Consider the following 19,520-nt stretch of genomic DNA (forward strand, 5'->3'; position numbering starts at 1 on the left):
ATATTATATTATATTATATATTTATATAAGGTAATATATTATTCCGGTTATATATATTATTCTATATAGCATATCTAGTAGGTATACTAAATACTCGCTTACCATTTTAAGTTTATTTAGTAGCCGAGTAGCATAAAGCTTATTATCTTATAAATTAAATTTTTTCTAATAATTAGTTATTATATTAGCTATAATTTATAAAATATATACAGTAAATATTTTAATATTTTATAACTTATTATAATATTAAAACTTTACTTATTATTTAAGTACATAAATATCTATTTAATAATATATTTAATATAAAAGGCCAGTCCGACTAGAACGTATAACTATATAATTAACGGTGTTATATATAAGTTATAGGTAAGTCAAAGGTAAGTTAAAGGTAGAATGAGCTTTACGTACTAAAGGATAAATTCTTTCTAACCTCTTCTATTTAGAGACTAATTGCTAGTTCTTCTCTAAAGGAGAACTATCTCCCTTTATAATCCTTCTAAGACGCTAGTAAAAAATTTCGCCCCTTATTTATCTAACTGTATCTTTTCTAGGATATTGGTGAGATATTAGTAAAACCTTTATCTATCTTATCTAATATATACCTTTTAAGAGAGCCCGTTACACTTAATAAATTTAATATATTAATTATATATATAAATTATATAGCTAGATTGCATAAAATATCTAATAGGGGTATAAAAGGCTTAATAGAATAGGATCTATTAATAGTTAGGTAACTAGAATTCCAAGCTAAAAACTAGAAGAAAGTTAAGGAAAGAACGCGTCTATATATATAGTGCTAAGCTCTTAGTCAAGCCCCTAACTAGGGTCTATAACAGTGCTGTAATAAAAAGGATATTAAGGATACGCCCCCTTCTAGCTCCTTAAGGACTAGATACTCCCGCCTAAACTTTAGTAATATAGAGGCGAATTACTAAACCCTTTTATTAATCTTTTAAAATACTTAGGAAATATAATATATGCAAAGATATATAGACTAGGCGAAGGCGGAATGCGTAAGACTAGCTTAAAGAAAATATTTAGGTTTTTCCCCTTACGGGCCTTTTCCTATATAGACCTAAAATAAAACTAAATCGGGCAATAAATAGAATTATTAATAATAAATAATATAGCTTTATTGTGAGGTAATAAGCTCTATACTGCTAAGCTACTAAACAAATCTATAAAAGGTAAGCGAGTGACTGGCAAGATGCTAGGCACGGCTGTGTAAAACAATATATATAAGCGAGGTAACTTCGTTACCTAACTTTTTTAATAATATTATTATTATTTTAATTTATTTATATTAAAAAGTGTCTTTTTAATTGTATTTTTTAAGGCAAAATGATAGTTTTAATATATAAATTATAGATAGTATAAAAAGTTATATTTTTAGTATTTTTTAGTGAGAAAAAGCGTGCACAACGTGTGTCCGTGCATGAGGTGGCCCGATATGCTTTCCGCTCGGGTATGCACGTGAGGCGGGAGGGAACTTTCGGGGCTGAAACGCCACTGTTTCAAGAGCAATGACTTTTGCTTAAACTCTCTACGTCGGCGCTATGCAAGAATTCTTGGCAAACCCTTCCAGAAGTTCTACGAAGAATTAGCGACGCTGAAGACCGACTTCAAGCATTTAGAGGGAAAGGGAAGAGGTTTTGGGCACACGATCTTTTAAATTCAAGTCTTAACAATCTTACGCTTCACACTAAGTAGAATCATATTAGCTTTGAAGACTTACATACGATTGTTATGGTTGAGTTGCCGTTTTTCCCATTTACCCATCTTTTATAGTCTTTGATACTGATTAAATCTTTAGCTTATTCTAGAAATCATAACTGAAAGTTGAATTAATTAGAAAAAGACAGCTAAACCAGCTACTTTATGCTTCGGGAAATTTTAAGATACTAAAATACTACATGAAATCAGACTGCAGACACAAATTGTGAAGTGGCGAAGCGTTAGCCTCGTGGTAACTATTATACCGACTGTACTGTAGCTGTCGCATTAGTTCTTGGTCAAATGACTAATGTTTGAAGCTCTAACTGATTAACCAAATACCTCGTGTATCCGACGAAGCTGACGACGACTTCTTCATGTATATATAGTCTCCTTTTCTTCATAGATTAATCTACACACGAGTCCTCATTTTCTGACCCGGTATGTCCGGTCGACAGTAGCACATCTTCGTACTCATGGCCCTCAATTCAGCGGACTAATATACATCCATATAGGCATTTCAAATTCCGGTAGGCTAATGGAATACTTCTATTATCCATCTATGATCTATTTGCAAATTTGCCCACCTTATTCCCACCCGGTATGTTGGTTGGCCATGTTAGTGCGCCGCTTACGCCGAAATTCTCCCCGCAACAGGTCCGCCGGAAATATAGGAACCTCTTCTAGGGTGGGCTAGCTGCCGGTATAGGTTTCTCAGCCATTGCACACAGACGGAAGATATGTCGCGGCTTGGCGCCGTGCTCCTCGTCAATATAATCAACAATAGCTGAGTCTTAGATATTAGTTAGCACATTAATCAGATAATGATATGAACGCAGTATGAATTTCTTACGTAAAGTGGATCGATTATCGAAGATGACAATCGTCTTTGGTTGCCATCTAACCCTAGCTTGGAAGTCGTGGCCCATGATGATATGCTGCAGTAAGAAATCGAGCAGGACTTTCGTCTCTGCTTCTTTCAGGCCCTGGATCTTCGTGGTGAATTCGCCATTGATAAACAGACATTTCTCGCCCGTTACTGGATGGACCCTAACGAGAGGATGCACCGTGTCTACGGGATCTTTGCGGACCAAGCCTCCAACTAGCCGAACGTGTGCAATCATCTTTGACGACGAATGTACAGCGCTAAGATTATCAAGAAATGACCTGAGGGTTGGCGAAAGACGTCTGTAATTACTTTAGCAAGATTTTTCGGATTCACACATTTTTCATTAGGCCATACTTGTACGCCGCATCGGTCGCTGCAAAAACTGTATCCCCACCAACTTCAGGGCCTTGAAGTAGGCCGAGCATAACATATCCAGGCGGCTGTATCTCGTAGCTAACATCCTGATGCCACAGGGTAGTTGTAGCCTTTTGCTCTAGGAACTTGGCTATTTCTTCTTTGTTGCCGTCACGATGGATGATATGGAACCCAGGGTGGCCTTTAACTGTGCCAGATACCGGTTGGTAGTTTGGTTTGCCAAAATAATTCATGAACTGCTGCTGTTGGCTCGGCCCAGCGTCAATCAGATCCTGATTTGGGAATGCTAAGACCTTACGCTCGGAAACCAGAAGTGCAAGCTCGTCCTTGGCCTCATTTGAGAGTGTTGAAAGCTGCACGCCTTCCACAATAGACCCTATTGAAGGTTGGATATGTGATACCTTGACCTGTGGTGTGAGCAATTTCGACTTGGACTTATCCTTCACACGCAACGCAGGATCATTAAATTCGAAAGGTTGAAGAGGGTCAAACCAAATCTTGTCCCAGGTCGGGAGATACTCAGGATAATGCGTGGTCTTATTCGCGTCCTCGGGCAACCTCACGTAGGGTAGGTTGATGTCGTAACTTATGGGCTTCTCCTCGAGAGCGAGTGTTGTAGTGGGTTTCTCCCCAACGGCGATTGTTGTAATAGGCTTCTCCACAAGGGTGATCGTGGTGGTTATTGTGGACATATTGAATCAACGATAATAGGCTTTGAGTTGAATTAAGAGCAGTGAGTGAAGTGCAGCGGTGGAATTACATGTACTGTCCAAGTACCTGCAGAAAATGGCTTCGGGTATTTTATAGGTGTTATCAAAAGAGACTAATACTTTATTTTTCTTCCAAGTGTCCCGATAAGATCTTGGTCCCTTTTTTGAGAGGTACACCCCACGACGGCATGACCTCACTTCGGTCCTGTGATCATACTAAGATTAAGGTGGAATGACCTCCTCGATATCGGACAAGATCTGTACTGCGTTGTTGGCGGCCCAGCCGAAAGAGCATATCCGATGATAGTTGCGGCTGATTATGTGGCTGACTACATGGAGGAAGAAGTTATACACTAGAAAATAGGCAACAATAGCTAGAATATAAAGGAAGGCAGTTCTGAGCATATTGTCTTACTCGGCTCGCTTGGTTTCCTTGGCAAATGTTTGTCAGCGATCCTTTTTGATGACGTTGATATCGTTGCACAGCATATTTAGGCCGACGACAGGTAAGAAGGCGGGGTGGGTTTTATTTGCGTGCGGTGGAAATCTTGTCTCCCCGGTACCAATGATTTCTGGTGTTGGGGAGGGATTATGCATTAGGGCCCGGTTATCGTCGCTGTCACCTGTCACGTTGATGCCCCCGTGCCAAGTTGTCAGAGTACCCACCTGCATAGTATTCCCAATCCGTTGCGTTTGTTCCTTCAATTCCTATAAAATAAAAAAATACGCCCGGCCTTCCCGCCACCCTCTAAGATTTCCACCTCTCATATTGGGTTCCGATTTGATCCACCATTCGAAATGGCATCCGCATCCTATGTTATTCTTATCATAGGTATCTCACCGGAGCGGCTGAGCTTATTCCCAAACTGACCGATCAGGTGCAAACCGTGGGATTGGATTCGAGCTTGCGAGCAGACTTCACCGCCAAGGTTACACGGTGTTCGGCACATATCGACCACAAACACGAGACGACCCTTCGGTGAGAGGTGTACGTATCCTTCTCTAGTTATCCGATACCCCCGCGGCTGAATGGAGGAGGAGCTTGATGCATTAACTATTCCCTAGCTTCTACGAAAGTGTATCAAGACGCTTGAGCTTGATTTCATAGACGAGGATTCCATTATAAAAGCGTCCCAAGAATTTGGTGATCAGCGACTCGATGTCCTAATCAACTGTGCTGGTAAATCTACAGAATATGGCCGGTTAATTGCGTGCTAAGTCCTTAATCAGGGGTATACCATCTATGGGACCACAAACCGTTCACCGAACAAACTGCTGAGGATCTCATACGGCACTTCAAAGTCAACGTTGTGGTAAGCTACGATCTCAGTAGTCCCGTTACCCCATTGATTCGTGGATATCGCCAACGCGCTACTCTCAAGGGCCCTTTTTTGACTGCAAAGCATTTCTTGCAGAATCTAATGCAGAGTAAACACGGGAGGATTATCAATGTGTCATCAGATTTTGCAAGTATAGCAGGTACTTCTGAGTCTACACCGTGGCAAAATTGGTGTGGAGTGCTTACAAATCATATCAGACAACACTGGCGGAAATGCCTGCTATAGGATTTCTAAGTGCGCCCTCAACCAACTAACAAGAACAATGGCAATTGATCTGGGAGATGTCGCCTCCAACGTACACACGCTTGCAGTTCATCCAGGATTCGTGGCGACCAAGATGACAGGATTTGAGGGAAAAGACGACATGGAAGAATGCATGAGCAACTTGGTGAGACTCGTTCAGAATTTTGCAAGTGACACACATGATACGCTTCCGAATGGCGGCTACGTGCGGTGGAATGGAGAAAGAATGGAATACTAGCTAGAAATCAACCACTACCTTATTTTCGCACTCGTCTGAGTCCATAATTTTCCCCTCGCCTAATGTGCCAGCCTCTGTATACACAATAATTTCCAAAAAACCTTTTACCGCACATGCAACCTTACTAAAAGGTGGAGCCGTACTTCAAAACTTACGTATACCTATCTTTCTATTAAAAATTATCATTTTCTAAACTCCAAAGACCTAATTCCACCTACTTAGCAAGCTAGAGGTAGATCTATTCTCTTTATTACCCCCTTTCTCTATAATATAATACCACAGGAAGGTATAAAGATATTACTATTTTAGGCAAATTACAGGTATAAGTCTAAAATATCGTTATTACTATAATAAGTAAAGAAAAGAAGTAGCACAGCTAAAGAAAGGATAAAGATATTAATAAATCTTTATATAGACCGTATTAAATTAGCAAAAATAGTATACAAAAGAATAAAAAAGTACTATAATATTAAGAGATCTAAGGGACTAGATCTAAAAGAGGGGGATAAAGTATAGCTACTATATAAAAAATTTAAGAGTTAATAACTAAGTAAGAAGTTAGACCACGTTAGACTAGGACTATTTAAAATTACAGCTAAGATTTTAGAAGTTATATATAAACTTAACTTACCAGTGAAAATAAAAATTTACCCTATATAGTATATTATAATACTAGAGCTAGTATATAGAGATATAGAGCTACTAGTTTACGAAGCAGATATATATAGAGGATAAAAAGAAGATAAATAGTAAATTTTAAGGATTATTAGTTATAAGAATATTAATAATAAAATATAGTATAAAGTAAAGTAGATAGGCTATAATAAGACTACTTAGAAACTATTATGGAATTTAAAAAACGCTATAGGAAAGGTATAGGAGTATTAGAAAAAAAAGGGTTAGGTAATATTAAAAAGAAGTTAAAAATAAAAAAATTAGTTAAAGGTAATAAACAAGCTAGATTATCTAGGGGATCTACTACTAGTATATAAGTTATTTCCGCCTCTTTTTAATTAGAATCCTTTTTAGCCTTCTTAGCCTTAAATTTAGCTAAACCTTATTTAGCAAGACGTAACTCCTTTAAGCGTACTTTCTTATAAACTTTTAAAAGATGGGCTAATTAAGTATAGGCATCTAGATAAGCCTTTAAAGCCTAAGATACTTTATTAAAGCGATATTAAACCTTAATAAAAGCCAGAGATAGTTTACTCTTTAGTTTTTTAGCCGCTTTTAATATATAAGACCCTATACTAAATTAGATAAGGTACTAGACGATTATAAAGAATTATAAGATATATATACTTAGCGTTAGAAACGGATTAAACGTTATAGGATAACTGCATATTCGCTCGCGTATATTCAGCATAGGAAGAAGATTAGCGACTAGATAGAGCCTTAATTATAATATATACTAACTTCTTCTCTATATAATAGGAATAGGATAGTATAACTTTACTAAGTAAAAGAATTACAGTTACTAGCTAATTATAATAATTAGATATAGAGGATTTAATAGAAGGTATTAGAAATAATAAAGGTTATTAAATTAAAAATGGGAATGCTATACCTTTAATAAACAACTTAGAGATAGGAGAAATCTTTAAGGACAAAGATAAAGAGGAGGGGGATAGTATTACAGACCTTATATTAGCAGTAGTAGCACTACTAAGAAGAGATATAAATAGGTTAGTTAAAATAGTATGGGAGGCGCTAGGACTAATTAAGCTATAGGATAAGGGGAAGCTAAATTACGTAGTTAGTTATATTACAAGTTTAGAATATAAAAATATAGAAATATAGAAACGTAATACACTAACGTACTAACGTACTTAGTATATTTCTTAGGCGTAGTATTATATATTTAAAGGACTTTAGTCTCTATTTAGATAGTTTTCTTCTTTATAGTAAATCTTAGAATATAATTAGAGTTAATCTATTAGGTAACCACTCCACCAGTTATATATATATTTATTAACTTAACCTATACCTATATACCTAGCCCATTAATAAGTCCACCGTAGTATTTCCTATAAGGCTTCGCTATAGTTAAGAGTTATATTTATATACTTAATCGCTTATATAGGGCTTATTAGAAGTCTAAAATAAACTAGCTTCTATAGTCGGATATTATTAAATTAGGAAATCTATTTAGCTTAAAGTCATGCTTAATAAAACATTCAGCTACTAATATTATATTAATTAAGTCTATAGGAATTATATATTGTATTTTTATAAAATAGTTAATAACTACTATAATATTTATAAACTTCTTACTATTAGGCAGGTTAACTATAAAGTTAATTAAGATATCTCGCCATCTCTGCATTGGAATTGGTAGTAGTTAAAGTACTCCTTACTTCTTTATATAAGAGGTCTTCCCACGAACGTATATTCTACATACTCGAATATATTTTTATATATAGTTGTATATTATAGGCCAGTAGTATACTTATTAAATAATCTTATAGGTCTTTATATGGCTAGGATGCCCTACTATAGGGAAGTTATATATAAATTTAAGTATCTTAAATTACAAGGGTTTAGAATTTGGGACTACTATTTTCTATTAATAGTATAACTAATTATTACGGATTTCGCATTTAGTGAGTGTAATATCCTTATATTGCCGTTTTCCTATTTAAATCGACTTTATTATATCTACTATTTAAAGGTCGTTTTTATATTTATGTTCTATTAGCTTATTAATTTCCAATTGTTTTTATTAAGCTCTACGTCTAGAAATATAGGGTGTGTATTTTTAAAGCGTTTAGGGGGTAGTAGAATTTATAATTAATTTATAATCTATTCGTCTAAGGCGTTTATAAGTAAGTTTTATTATTATTATATTAACGAGTTAGGCTTTTAATTAGGTTTGCTAGGTTAATATATAATCTTAATATTAAATTATAAAAGTTATTTGGCGTTACATTAATTGCTTTATAGTTATAAAGTACTATAGGTTTTTATAGTCCGTTAATACACGTATTAAAAATAACAACTCTTCCAGTTCTAGCCGCTATTATTTAAAGCATTTAATAATTATAAGTAGCTCCTTATTATATATTTTATAGTTTAATTTAGTAGGGACGGGTTTCTAGGAGAGAAAGGCTACTAGGCGTAGCTCGCCGTTCTCATTATATTGTAATAGCACTCCTCCTAATATATGGTCCGACGAGTTTGTTTTAACGATATATTTAAGGTTATAGTTAAAGTAGGTAAGAATTAAAATAGTTATAAAAGGATATTTTAGGTTATTAAAAGCTTATTTATATTTAGTAGACTACTTAAATTTTATATTCTTCCTTATTAAATTTACTAATAGCTAGATAATTTTTAAGAAGTAGTTAATAAATTAATAATAGAAATTTGCGAATTTTAGAAATCCTTAAACATTTTATACGCTACTAGGACTTTCTTAGTTTATAATTACAGCAACTTTCTTAAGATCTATTTTAATTCCGTTGCGGGATATAATTAAGCCTAAGTATATAACCTTAGACGCATAGAACTTGTATTTCTTAATGTTATATTATAAGCCTATATCTTATAGGCGTTTAAGGACTATTTAGATATATTTCTAATACTTTAAAAGCAAAGATAAGTAGATTAAAATATTATTAATATATGCAGTAATAAATATATTAAGAAATTTACGAAGCGTATTATTAATATATTACTAAAACGTACCTAGACCGTTTTTACACTAAATAGCATTACTAGGTATTTAAAGAGTCCCTATTATATGCAAAAAGCTATATATTTTCTATTTCCTTTATAGACGCGAATCTAATTAAAGGCGGCGACTATATTAAGCTTTATAAAATACTATACCTTTACTAGGTAGTTAAGCGTCTTTTAGAGTAGGGGAATTAGATATTAGTTTTAAATTATATTTATATTTAGGGCTTAATAATTAATATAGAATCTTAAGCCTCCTCCTAGCTATTTAATAAATAGTATAAGTAAGGTGAATGGAGATTAGCTAGGGCAAATAAATCCCTTTTTTAGATGTTTATTAAGGCATTATCGCATTATAAGCAGTTCTTCTTATAATATACTATATAGCGGACCGAACTTTAGTATTATACTAGGCTTAAGTTCTATCTTAAAATTATACTTATCTTAATGCGGAGGTAATTGGTCTATAAATCGTTTTTTAAACTTATTAATTAGATTATAACATTCTTTAGGTATAAGAGATTAAGGGTTAACATATTATTTTAGTTTTAGTGCCTTATTAATATCTTCTATTATTACGGTAAAGATTTTATAATCTTATCTTCTTGCTAATAAAATAAAAGGTGCAGCTCGTATTATATAAAATTTAAAAGGTTTTAGCGTAACATCTTTATATTCTTTACTACGCTTAGCAGTTATAGTCTTACACTATTATTTTAAGGTTCGTGGTAAGGGTAATTCGTATTATATTAAATTTAAATTTAAATAGTTATATGCATATTTATAGGGCAAGTAGTATTTTGGGTAATAACTTTAGTAGTAGGTCTTACGGAACTTTAGTATTTCTTTAACCCGGCTAATTAAAGGGTTATGTCGTTTTAGCTATTTATGTCTAAGTATTACCTTATAATAAAGTGCGTTAGTTTGCTATATATTAAGGGTTTGCCGTTAAAGCCTTGTAGGCCTTAGAGCTTATTAAGTTTCTTTAAATTTAGGCGTTAAGTTTTCACGTAGTTCGTATTAATAAAGCCTATACTAGTAGCTCCGCTATTTATTAGAATTTATACTTCCTTCTGTTTTCTTAGTATTTAAATTTTACTAAGTATATTAAGGGAATTATGTTATATATTAGCGTTAGAAAAGCCTAAGCACTTATACTCTTCTACTTCCTATCTTAAGGCGTGACTTAGCCCTAGGACGATTTATTTTCCAAGTTAATTAAAGGCGAGGTACTTTATAGCGACTAAGTATAATTTATAGAATGGGTATAGGTTAAGGAGTAAGTATAATTTAAAGACTAGGAGGAACTACGGCTGACTTTTTTTAAAAGGGTAAGTTTGATAGTTCCTTTAAATATATCTCTTTTTACTATATTTAAAGCATTCTCCATTTATGGCTTATATTCTTTATTTATTAGTTCTTAAGGGTATATAGGATTAAGTGGCGTTAAGGTCTATAGGGTTGTATATAGAGCTTTTAGGTTTTAGAGACGGATTATACCTTAGGGTATATACCGGTTTCGCGGAGTTTTAAATATAAGGTATAGTTAGCTTTAGAGAGTGGGTCTGTTTATTATATTAAAGGTACTTATTAGTTTGTTAATATATTATAGCAAATTTAGATGGATTCTTTAGTAGTTCCCTACTTACTAACTAAGCTCTAATCTTATCCAAAATAGCTTATTAAAGAGCAGTAGAAGTAATCTTTTTCTTACGCCCTATGCAGGGCTTATCCTTAAAATAGTTATTAAGGAGGACCTAATCTGCGCGCCAGCCATTCTCTACTACCCTTTTTAGTAGGTTACTAATATATATAGCGCTAATTCCGGTAACCTAAGTAATCGCTTTTAAAATAGTACCTAAAGCCCTTATTATTATAGCCTGCGCTTTAGTTATAAGGCCATTGTAAGGCATTTTAGGCTTAAAAAAGCGTAGAAGATATATAGAATATAAGGTGCGATAGAATAAGGCAAATTACATAAATATTAAACGTTAGAACACTACGATTTGGAAGCTATATAAATAATATATTAATGTTAAAAGCTTTAATTAAGTCAACTAAGCTAAATTTTATTGGGGTCTTGGCACCAAAACTACGCTTTTCCTAAAAAGGAAGGAGAAATCTCTTTTCGCTTAATCCTTTATAGTAACCTATTTGTACCTTACTAAAAGGTAATGCTATACTTCTAAACTTACGCATACCTATCTTACTATTTAAAAACTATTGTTTTTCCCACTTCTAAGACCTAATTCCGCCTACTTAGCAAGCTAAAAGTAGATTGATTCTCCTTATTACTCTTTTTTATTTTATAGTAAAAGCTTTAATAAAAGGAGTCCTAGCTTATAAGCGAGGCAGGGGTAGAAATACTAAAACTATAAAATATTGACTTTTTCTAGGTTTTTCTTTTAGAGAAAGTAAAAGCCTAATAAAATAGGGAGTATAGGTACTTTCTATATCTCCTTTAATTATATTTTCCTTAGTAAGGGGATTACCTTTAAGGCTTTTTTATAAGGGGACTTTGTAAATAGGGGGCTATAAGGACACGATTATAGAATAAAATAGATTAATAAGAGAGACAAATCCTTAAGGAGGTAAGGCCCCTAGGAATATAAAGACTATATACTATAGGTATATGCCTTTAATACGTAACCAGCGACTATCTAAGGGGCGTCTAGGGGTTGCCCTAAGAGCAACCTAAGGTATCCGCAATAATATCCCTTATATTACCCCCTCCTTCTTATAGTTAACCCCTAATCACTATTACTTTATAATAGAGGGAGATTATAAGGACTTGTCCTAAAAGGGGTTTAGAGAGATATTAGAAAGATATTAGTATGCTACTATATATTATCTATCTATCTAACCCCTACTTTAAACTTCTAAAAAACCTTAATAAAGAAAAAATATAACTAGAGAAAAGATGTAAGAATTGCTAGGAGACCTATTAGAAGTATATTAGAAGTATATTAGTAACTACCTAGGCTAATATAGGGATTTTTATATAATTCTACTTCTAAGCCTTTATGCTAGTTTATAATTAATTATAAGTATTATAGTCAATTTAGTATTCTAGTATAGTTCTATAGAACCTTTTAGTATCCCTTCGGCTGGTAATGTCCTATAAGAGTTAAACTATACGCAAATACTAGAATTAAAAATATGCGTATAGTTATAGAGCCTTAATCCCATTAACTCTATTAGCTAGCTCTTATTAATAACCATAGGACTAAATCTACCAGCTAAAGGGATAGGATTTAACGTATAAAGCCTTAGCTTGCCGTTATCTTTAACTATTAAGATATAGTCTATAATCCTTTCTTATAATCCTTTCCTTATAATCCCCTGCGTTACTAATATATTACTTTTATATTTGCCCTTAGGCTATTAAATATAGTTAAGGTATTAATTAGTTGGTTAAAAAGACTTATTTCTTAAGGTTTAGTATATATACTTTTTAATCTAGTAGTCCTGTACTATTTATTTGGCGTAGCTCTACTACCTAGCAAATAGGGATACTTTAGGATAGTAACTGTAGCTATTATATAACTGTTAAGAATGTCTATAACGTTAATCTTTAATACTATAGTATTATTTAGGTATAATTTAACCTATATATATCTTTAATTGACGCCTTAATTGCCTTCCCCTAGCTGCGTAATTAGTTTTTATAAAGAAGCAATAACGTATTTTATAGGTAAGCTAGTTAAACGAGTAAGCTAGCTTGTTAGCGACTCAGTTAATTAAGGCACAAGTACGGCAAGAGGGACGCGCAAACCTGTACAAATAGTAGTCTATAAACGAGGATCTAAAGCTATAGAGAGGAAAGGAGACAGAGGGCGGCGTTGCTTAACGTTATATACAAACCTCTAGTTACGTAACGGCAATAATCTAAAACTATCTATAATTGTTTACTAATATCTACTAATATCTATTAGCCACAATCTACTAGTTTCCACTAGCGCCGTAATATTACCCCCCCCCCCCCCCAAAAAAGCCTGCCCTTAGGCTTTATAGTTATCCGTATTATATCTATAAGGTATTCTTATCTTTATGCTTAATAGGCAGCTTATTATCTTTGCTATTTTAGCACTCTATTTACTTATTAAGGTACTTTAAGGGTCTAGGTTTATTGGGGTAACAGCTATAAAACTCCTAAAGCTTATAGGGACTATTTATAAAGTTTTATATAGGGTACTAAGTGGGGTTTAGGTTGTATCCTTTCTAACTAATATAATATTTTAACGTTCCCCTTATAAGCTTATAGGCCAGTATTTCTTTAATTTCCTATTTATTATCGCTATTAACTTAAATCGGTAGGGGAGGTTTATTCTTTTATCTAGGTAATAGGTTGTTTACGGCTTTCTATAGCTTATTTAAAGAGAAAATAGGGTAAACCTTAATTAAATTTAGGAGCTTTACTTTATATAAGTTACCTATCTTCTTAAGGACCTTATACGGTCCTGCTATCTAATAGTCTAGCTTATAGCTAGGTCGTTCCGTTTATTAGTTCTTTATTATAACCTAGACTATATCTTCTACGGTAAAGTTAGGCTCTTGCCTATACTTATTCGCTTACTATTATATTAATTTTAGGCCCTTTCTAGATTTATACGGGCTATTGTTTAGACTTCTTCTAAGCGCTTAGCGTACTGCTAGGCTTCTTTATAAGATGGTTTTTTATATACAGTCTAGGGTTCTTTTAGTTTTTTCTAGTTAAAGCTTATGTGGGGTAAGTAACCTATTTTTAGTTAAATAGGGGTAAATCTTATAGAGTTATAGAGTAGGGTTGCTTAGGCGTAGTTTATTAGGAGTAGTAGTTTAGCCTAGTTATCTCAGAAGTAGTTAATAAAGGGCCGAAGTCTCTAGTTTAAGTATTAATTTATAATCTCCGTCTAACTATTTATTTAGAGGTAGTATACTATAAAAAGCTTTAGCTTAATGCTTAAGATTTGGGTAAACTTATTCTAGAAAGCTAATATAAATTACGGCCTATAATTAGATATAATAGTATTTAGTAGTCTGTAAATTTAGTAGATATAGTAAATATACAGTTAAGCTACTTCTTTAGCATCAATATTCTTATAATAGGGGATTAAGAATAGGCGCTTACTAAAGCGGTTAACTAGAATTATAACTATATTGTATCTATTATGGTTTATAGGTAACTTATAAAAGTCTATAGAGATATACTACTAGGGGCGTTTTAGTATTAAGAGTGGTTTTAATAGTCCTAGGGTTTTATCTTATAAGATTATAGATCTATAGTAGCTGTTGGAGTTCCGTAAGTAATGGTTAATATTTATAACTATTCTAGGCTAGTAGTAGCGGTCGCTAATAATTCTATAGGTTTTATTTTTTTAGGGTAGGCCGTAGAGACCTAAGTATGTGCTTTGGTAATAAGCCGAGTCTATAAGTTCTATTTCTTTGCTACTATTAGCCGTTCCTAATACTTAAGTAATTTATTTTTAAGGGACCATAGGCTAGTAATATCCTTTATCTTTTTTATGGTACTTTTATAGAGAAGGGGCTGTACGGTTTATTTATAGTAGTTTATTAATAAAGTTAAGTCCTAAGGGGTTAATAGGACATATCTCGGCGCCTAAAAAGTCTATACTTAGTTCTGCCTATATTTAGGAGTTAAAATACTTTAGTTATAGTAGTATCTAGGTCTATAATAAGATCTTTATAGCTATCTGGTTATCTAGGTCCTATTTACACCTTATAAGAGTATTTGTATAGTTTATAGTACCTAGTCTATACGTAATTAGGAAGTTAAACTAAGATAGGATATCTGCCTAGCGTGCCTACCAAGCTATAAGGGCTTTTGTTATTATAAAATATTCTAGGGCCTTATAATCTAATACTACCTAGATAGGTTTAGGGGTCCCCTTTAGCTATATACGCCAGTACTAAAAGCTAGAGATAATAGCTAGCATTTCTTTATTATAAATATAGTAGTTTAGCTTAACGTCTACTATAGTCTTTAAATAGTATATAATAGGGTACTATTCTCCATTAGGTTGCTTCTGGGAATAAACGCTAGCTATTATACCATCTAAGGCATTAGTTTCTAGCATAGAGGGCCGTTTTAGGTTAAAGTGGATAAGTAGAGGAGCTAATACTAGCTGTTCTTTAAGCTTATTAAAGGCCTGCCTATATATAGCGTTAAAGTAGAAGGGCTAGTCTTTTCTAATAAGACGGTTAAGAGGCTAGGTAATCCTACTATAGTTCTTAATAAAGCGTTAGTAGAAGTTATAAAAACCTAGAAATAACTATACCCCCTTTACGGTCTATAGGGTATCTACTAGTTAATTACAGCCGTTTTCTTTAGGTTGGTCTTAATTTTATCCATACTAATAATAAACCTTAGGTACTTAGTACGCTTAATACTAAATTCTAACTTCTTAATATTAGCCTAAAGGCTAGCCTTGCGGAGCCGCTATAGGACCTTATAGACATACTCCTTATATTCTAGCTTGTTCTTAAAGTAAATTATAATATTATTTAGATAGGCCGTATAGAAGTTATTAAGGTAGTTAAAGAGTATATTGTTTATATACCGCTAATATATAGCTAGTCCGTTAGTTGGTTTAAAAGGAAGTACTTTATATTTATACGTTCCACAATAGGTTTAGGATATAGTAAGATCCTTAGACCTAAGGTTTACCCTAATTTAGTAAAAGGCCTAGCGGATATTAAGCTTAGTAAAGATTTTAGCTCTATTTATTTGGGCTAAAGTCTTATTAAATAGGGGTAGCGGATAGCGGTCCTTACGGGTTATATTATTTAGCTTATAGTAGTTAATATAGAAGCAAAGTCCTCCGTTTAGCTTTTTAATAAAGAGAATAGGTAAGGCGAAAGGGGCTTAGCTAGGTTTAATAAAGCCCTTATTTAGGTTATTAATAAAGGACTACTTTATAGCCTATAAGTCGGCAATAAACTACTAATAGAGGGGGCTAAAGCTAAGGGTGTCTTTCTTGCCCTACTTAATCTCGATCTTATAGTTATATAGTTAGTAAGGCCGAAGTATATTAGATGCTACCTTAGAGAATATATCCTTAAATTTCTAGTGTTAGTGTGGTGGTGTACGCGGTCCCTCTCAGATAGGAAGTCACAATGCTGTCTGTCTGTCGGTCAGTCGGTCAGTTAGTTAGTCGGTCGTTAGTCGTTATCAATCAGTAGGAAAGCAGTCAGTAAGAAGAAAGGAAAGAATGTATTCCGGTAGGTCGTGCTAGAGAGAAGGAGAGAAGCCGAAGGCTCGATATATACAGGAAAATGCTAAATCACTAAGTAGTGGCCCATTTTACCTCACCACATTAGTAGGGTAGTTTTTATTCTACTAGTTCCTTATTTATAAGCTCGCTTTTCTACCTACTAAGCTTGCTTTTCTTTTCCTTAATTATTTAAATAATTTTTTATAAGCTAGTTATAAAGGTAACGGTATTAGGCTGAACTAAGTTCTAGTAGAATCCTACGGTACTAGTATAGTAGATATTAACTAGGGGAAGGTTTATAGGTTTCTTTACAGATATCTATAAGGCTGTATTTTACGGTATATAGTTTATAGTCTTTTTTAGCTTACGTTTCATTTTCTGTAAGTTATCCTTTCTATCTATTAGTTTAGTATAGCGCCTAATATTCCTAGCTTTCCTTTATAGCTATATAGATTCTAAGTCCTTTATAGGGAGCTTAGTTTAGTTACTACTAACTTCTTAGGTCTTTAGTGCAGGTAGCGTAGTATATATAGTTTAGGGGCGGCGTAATATATAGATCCGTTATAGGTTAAGCTATATATTCTTTTTAAGGGCTTAGTCCCTACGTATAGCATTAGCTTAGTAAATAGTATTAATTTAGGGTTGTATAAGATTTTCTATTATAATGCTGATTTCTTTTATAAAGAAAGGGGTTAAGGGTAGAGTTTTAGGCTAGATAAGCCGTCTACTCTATATATTAAGCTATAAGCCTAAATAGGCTAGCTATTTTCTCCTTAAGATTATATTATAGCTTTCTAGGTCTATAATAAGAAAGGGGATATTATACTGCCTTTGTTTATTAATATAGAGGTAAATCCACAAGATAGTTATAATAGATAGCCCTATCTATCCATTATACCCATAAATAGAAATTAGTTTAGGCAGTTCTTTAATAGGTATATTTAAAAAGTTAGCCAGCTTTATAGTATACTGGGTGTCTATTAAGGTAAAGGTATTTACTCTAGAGTTAGCTAAAGTAGAGGTTAAAACTTAATATCTATTACGGAATAAAGTATAAGGGATAGTGTAGCTTTTTTTACTAACTAGCCGACCTAGATTAATATATAATATATTAATCCCTTTTACGTTAGGAAAAAATTTACCAGCATCTAATTTTACTTTTCTACCATTTTAGCATTTTCTAGCATTTAGTAGCCAAATGCCGCATTTATAATTAAGTATTAGCATATAGCAGCTAAATGCTGTATTTAGTAGCCAAATGCTAGAAAATGCTAAAATAGCAGAAAAGTAAAATTAGATGTTAGTAAATTTTTTTCCTAATATAGAGGCTCCGTATAAAATTCTATATAAAGTTCCGCATGAAGTTCCGCACGAAGCTCTGCGCAAAGCTCTACACAAAGCTCTGCGCGAAGCTCTACACGAAGCTCTGCGCGAAGCTTTACACGAAGCTCTGCGCGAAGCTCTACACAAAGCTCTACACGAAGTTCTACACGAAGCTCTACGCAAAGCTCTGCACGAAGTTCTACACGAAGCTCTGCACAAAGCTCTGTACGCAGTTCTGCACGAAGCTCTGCACAAAGCTCTACACGAAGCTCTACACGAAGCCCTGCACGAAGCTCTGCACGAAGTTCTGCACGAAGCTCTGCACAAAGCTCTACACGAAGCTCTGCACGAAGTTCTACACAAAGCTCTGCACAAAGCTCTACACGAAGTTCTGCACGAAGCTCTACACAAAGCTCTGCACGAAGCTCTACATAAAGCTCTGCACGAAGCTCTACACAAAGCTCTACACGAAGCTCTGCACGAAGCTCTACACAAAGCTCTATACGAAGCTCTACACAAAGCTCTACACGAAGCTCTGCACGAAGCTCTACACAAAGCTCTTATATAAAGCTCTGCACGAGGCTCTACATAAGGCTCTACATAAAGCTCTACGTATAGAGGCTCTGCACAAGGCTCTGCGCGAAGCTCTGCGTACAGAGGTTCTATATAAAGCTCTACGTACGGAGGCTCTACACGAAGCTCCGCATCGGGTCCCCGTTATATTCCTAATAGCCTCTACATATGCCTCTGACGAGTATACCCCCTATATACACCTAGGTAGCCACCTTATTTTTTACCCTTCCTTCCTTATATCCTTCCTACCTAAGGGGACACCAGAACGACAGCTAGTAGACGACCGTCGCTAAAGCCGGACGACCGTTGCCGGAGCCAGATAACCATCGCTAGAGCTAGATAACCGTCGCCAGAGCTATACGACCGTCGTTAGAGCTAGACGACCATCGTTAGAGCTAGACAACCATCGTTAAAGCTAGACAACCGTCGCCAGAGCTATATAATCGTTGCTAGAGCTAAATAACCGTCGCTAGAGCTATATAACCGCTACTAGACAACCATTTAAATAACTAGCCAGCAAACACTATAAACAATTTAATTAATTAATTAAATTAAGGTAATATAAACAGGTAGGCATAAATAGGTAGGTATAAATAGGTAGGTATAGACAGATAGATAAATAGATAGATAGATAGATAGATAGACGGGTAGACAGGTAGGTAGGTAGGTAGGTAGATAAGTAGGTAGGTAGGTAAGTAGGTAGGTAGGTAAGTAGGCAGGTAGGTAGGCAGGCAGGTAGGTAAATAGGTAGGTAGGTAGGTAGATAGGTAGGTAGGTAGGTAGGTAGGTAAATAGGTAGGTAGGTAAGTAGGCAGGTAGGTAGGCAGGTAGGTAGGTAGATAGGTAGGTAAATAGGTAGATAAGTCGGTAGGTAAATAAATAGAAGAGAACCGTTGCTATATATTAAATTATCTAAAATAATATAATTTTGCACTAACTATATAAACTAAGTAAATACTATTAAGTGTATAAAAAGAGTAAGATATATAGAATACGCGAGGAAGGTATTATATATAGAATGCACGAAGAGGGTATTATATATTAATTACGCATTAAGTGCAAAATACGTAATTAGCTGTACTGTATTATTAAATATAGTAGTATACTATACTATATTATTAAATACGGCAGTTAGCTATACTATATTATTAAATATAGCAGTATACAGCAGTATACTATATTATATTATTAAATACGGCAGTATACCGCACCTTAGTTAAT

The 19,520-nt window shown here is 34.0% G+C and overlaps 2 protein-coding genes across 2 annotated transcripts; one reads left to right on the forward strand and one right to left on the reverse strand.

Moving 5' to 3' along the window:
* Positions 1-2,058: 2,058 nt before the first annotated feature.
* On the reverse strand, positions 2,059-4,054 carry K441DRAFT_644673 (alpha-ketoglutarate-dependent taurine dioxygenase). The gene is made up of 3 exons (XM_067646764.1): positions 2,960-4,054; positions 2,570-2,904; positions 2,059-2,509 (listed from the first exon to the last, which is right to left on the reverse strand). The coding sequence occupies exons 1-3, from the start codon at positions 3,670-3,672 to the stop codon at positions 2,400-2,402; spliced, it is 1,158 nt and encodes a 385-aa protein (XP_067499074.1). The 5' UTR covers positions 3,673-4,054; the 3' UTR covers positions 2,059-2,399.
* Positions 4,055-4,238: 184 nt separating this feature from the next.
* K441DRAFT_644677 (NAD(P)-binding protein) lies at positions 4,239-5,543 on the forward strand. Its single transcript, XM_067646765.1, has 6 exons — positions 4,239-4,522; positions 4,569-4,678; positions 4,756-4,870; positions 4,921-5,003; positions 5,073-5,169; positions 5,228-5,543. Exons 1-6 carry the CDS (start codon positions 4,489-4,491, stop codon positions 5,509-5,511), a joined length of 723 nt encoding a protein of 240 aa, XP_067499075.1. The 5' UTR covers positions 4,239-4,488; the 3' UTR covers positions 5,512-5,543.
* The last annotated feature ends 13,977 nt before the right edge of the window (positions 5,544-19,520 follow it).

This window comes from Cenococcum geophilum, assembly GCF_001692895.1.
Source record: "Cenococcum geophilum 1.58 unplaced genomic scaffold K441scaffold_55, whole genome shotgun sequence".
NCBI lineage: Eukaryota > Fungi > Ascomycota > Dothideomycetes > Gloniales > Gloniaceae > Cenococcum > Cenococcum geophilum.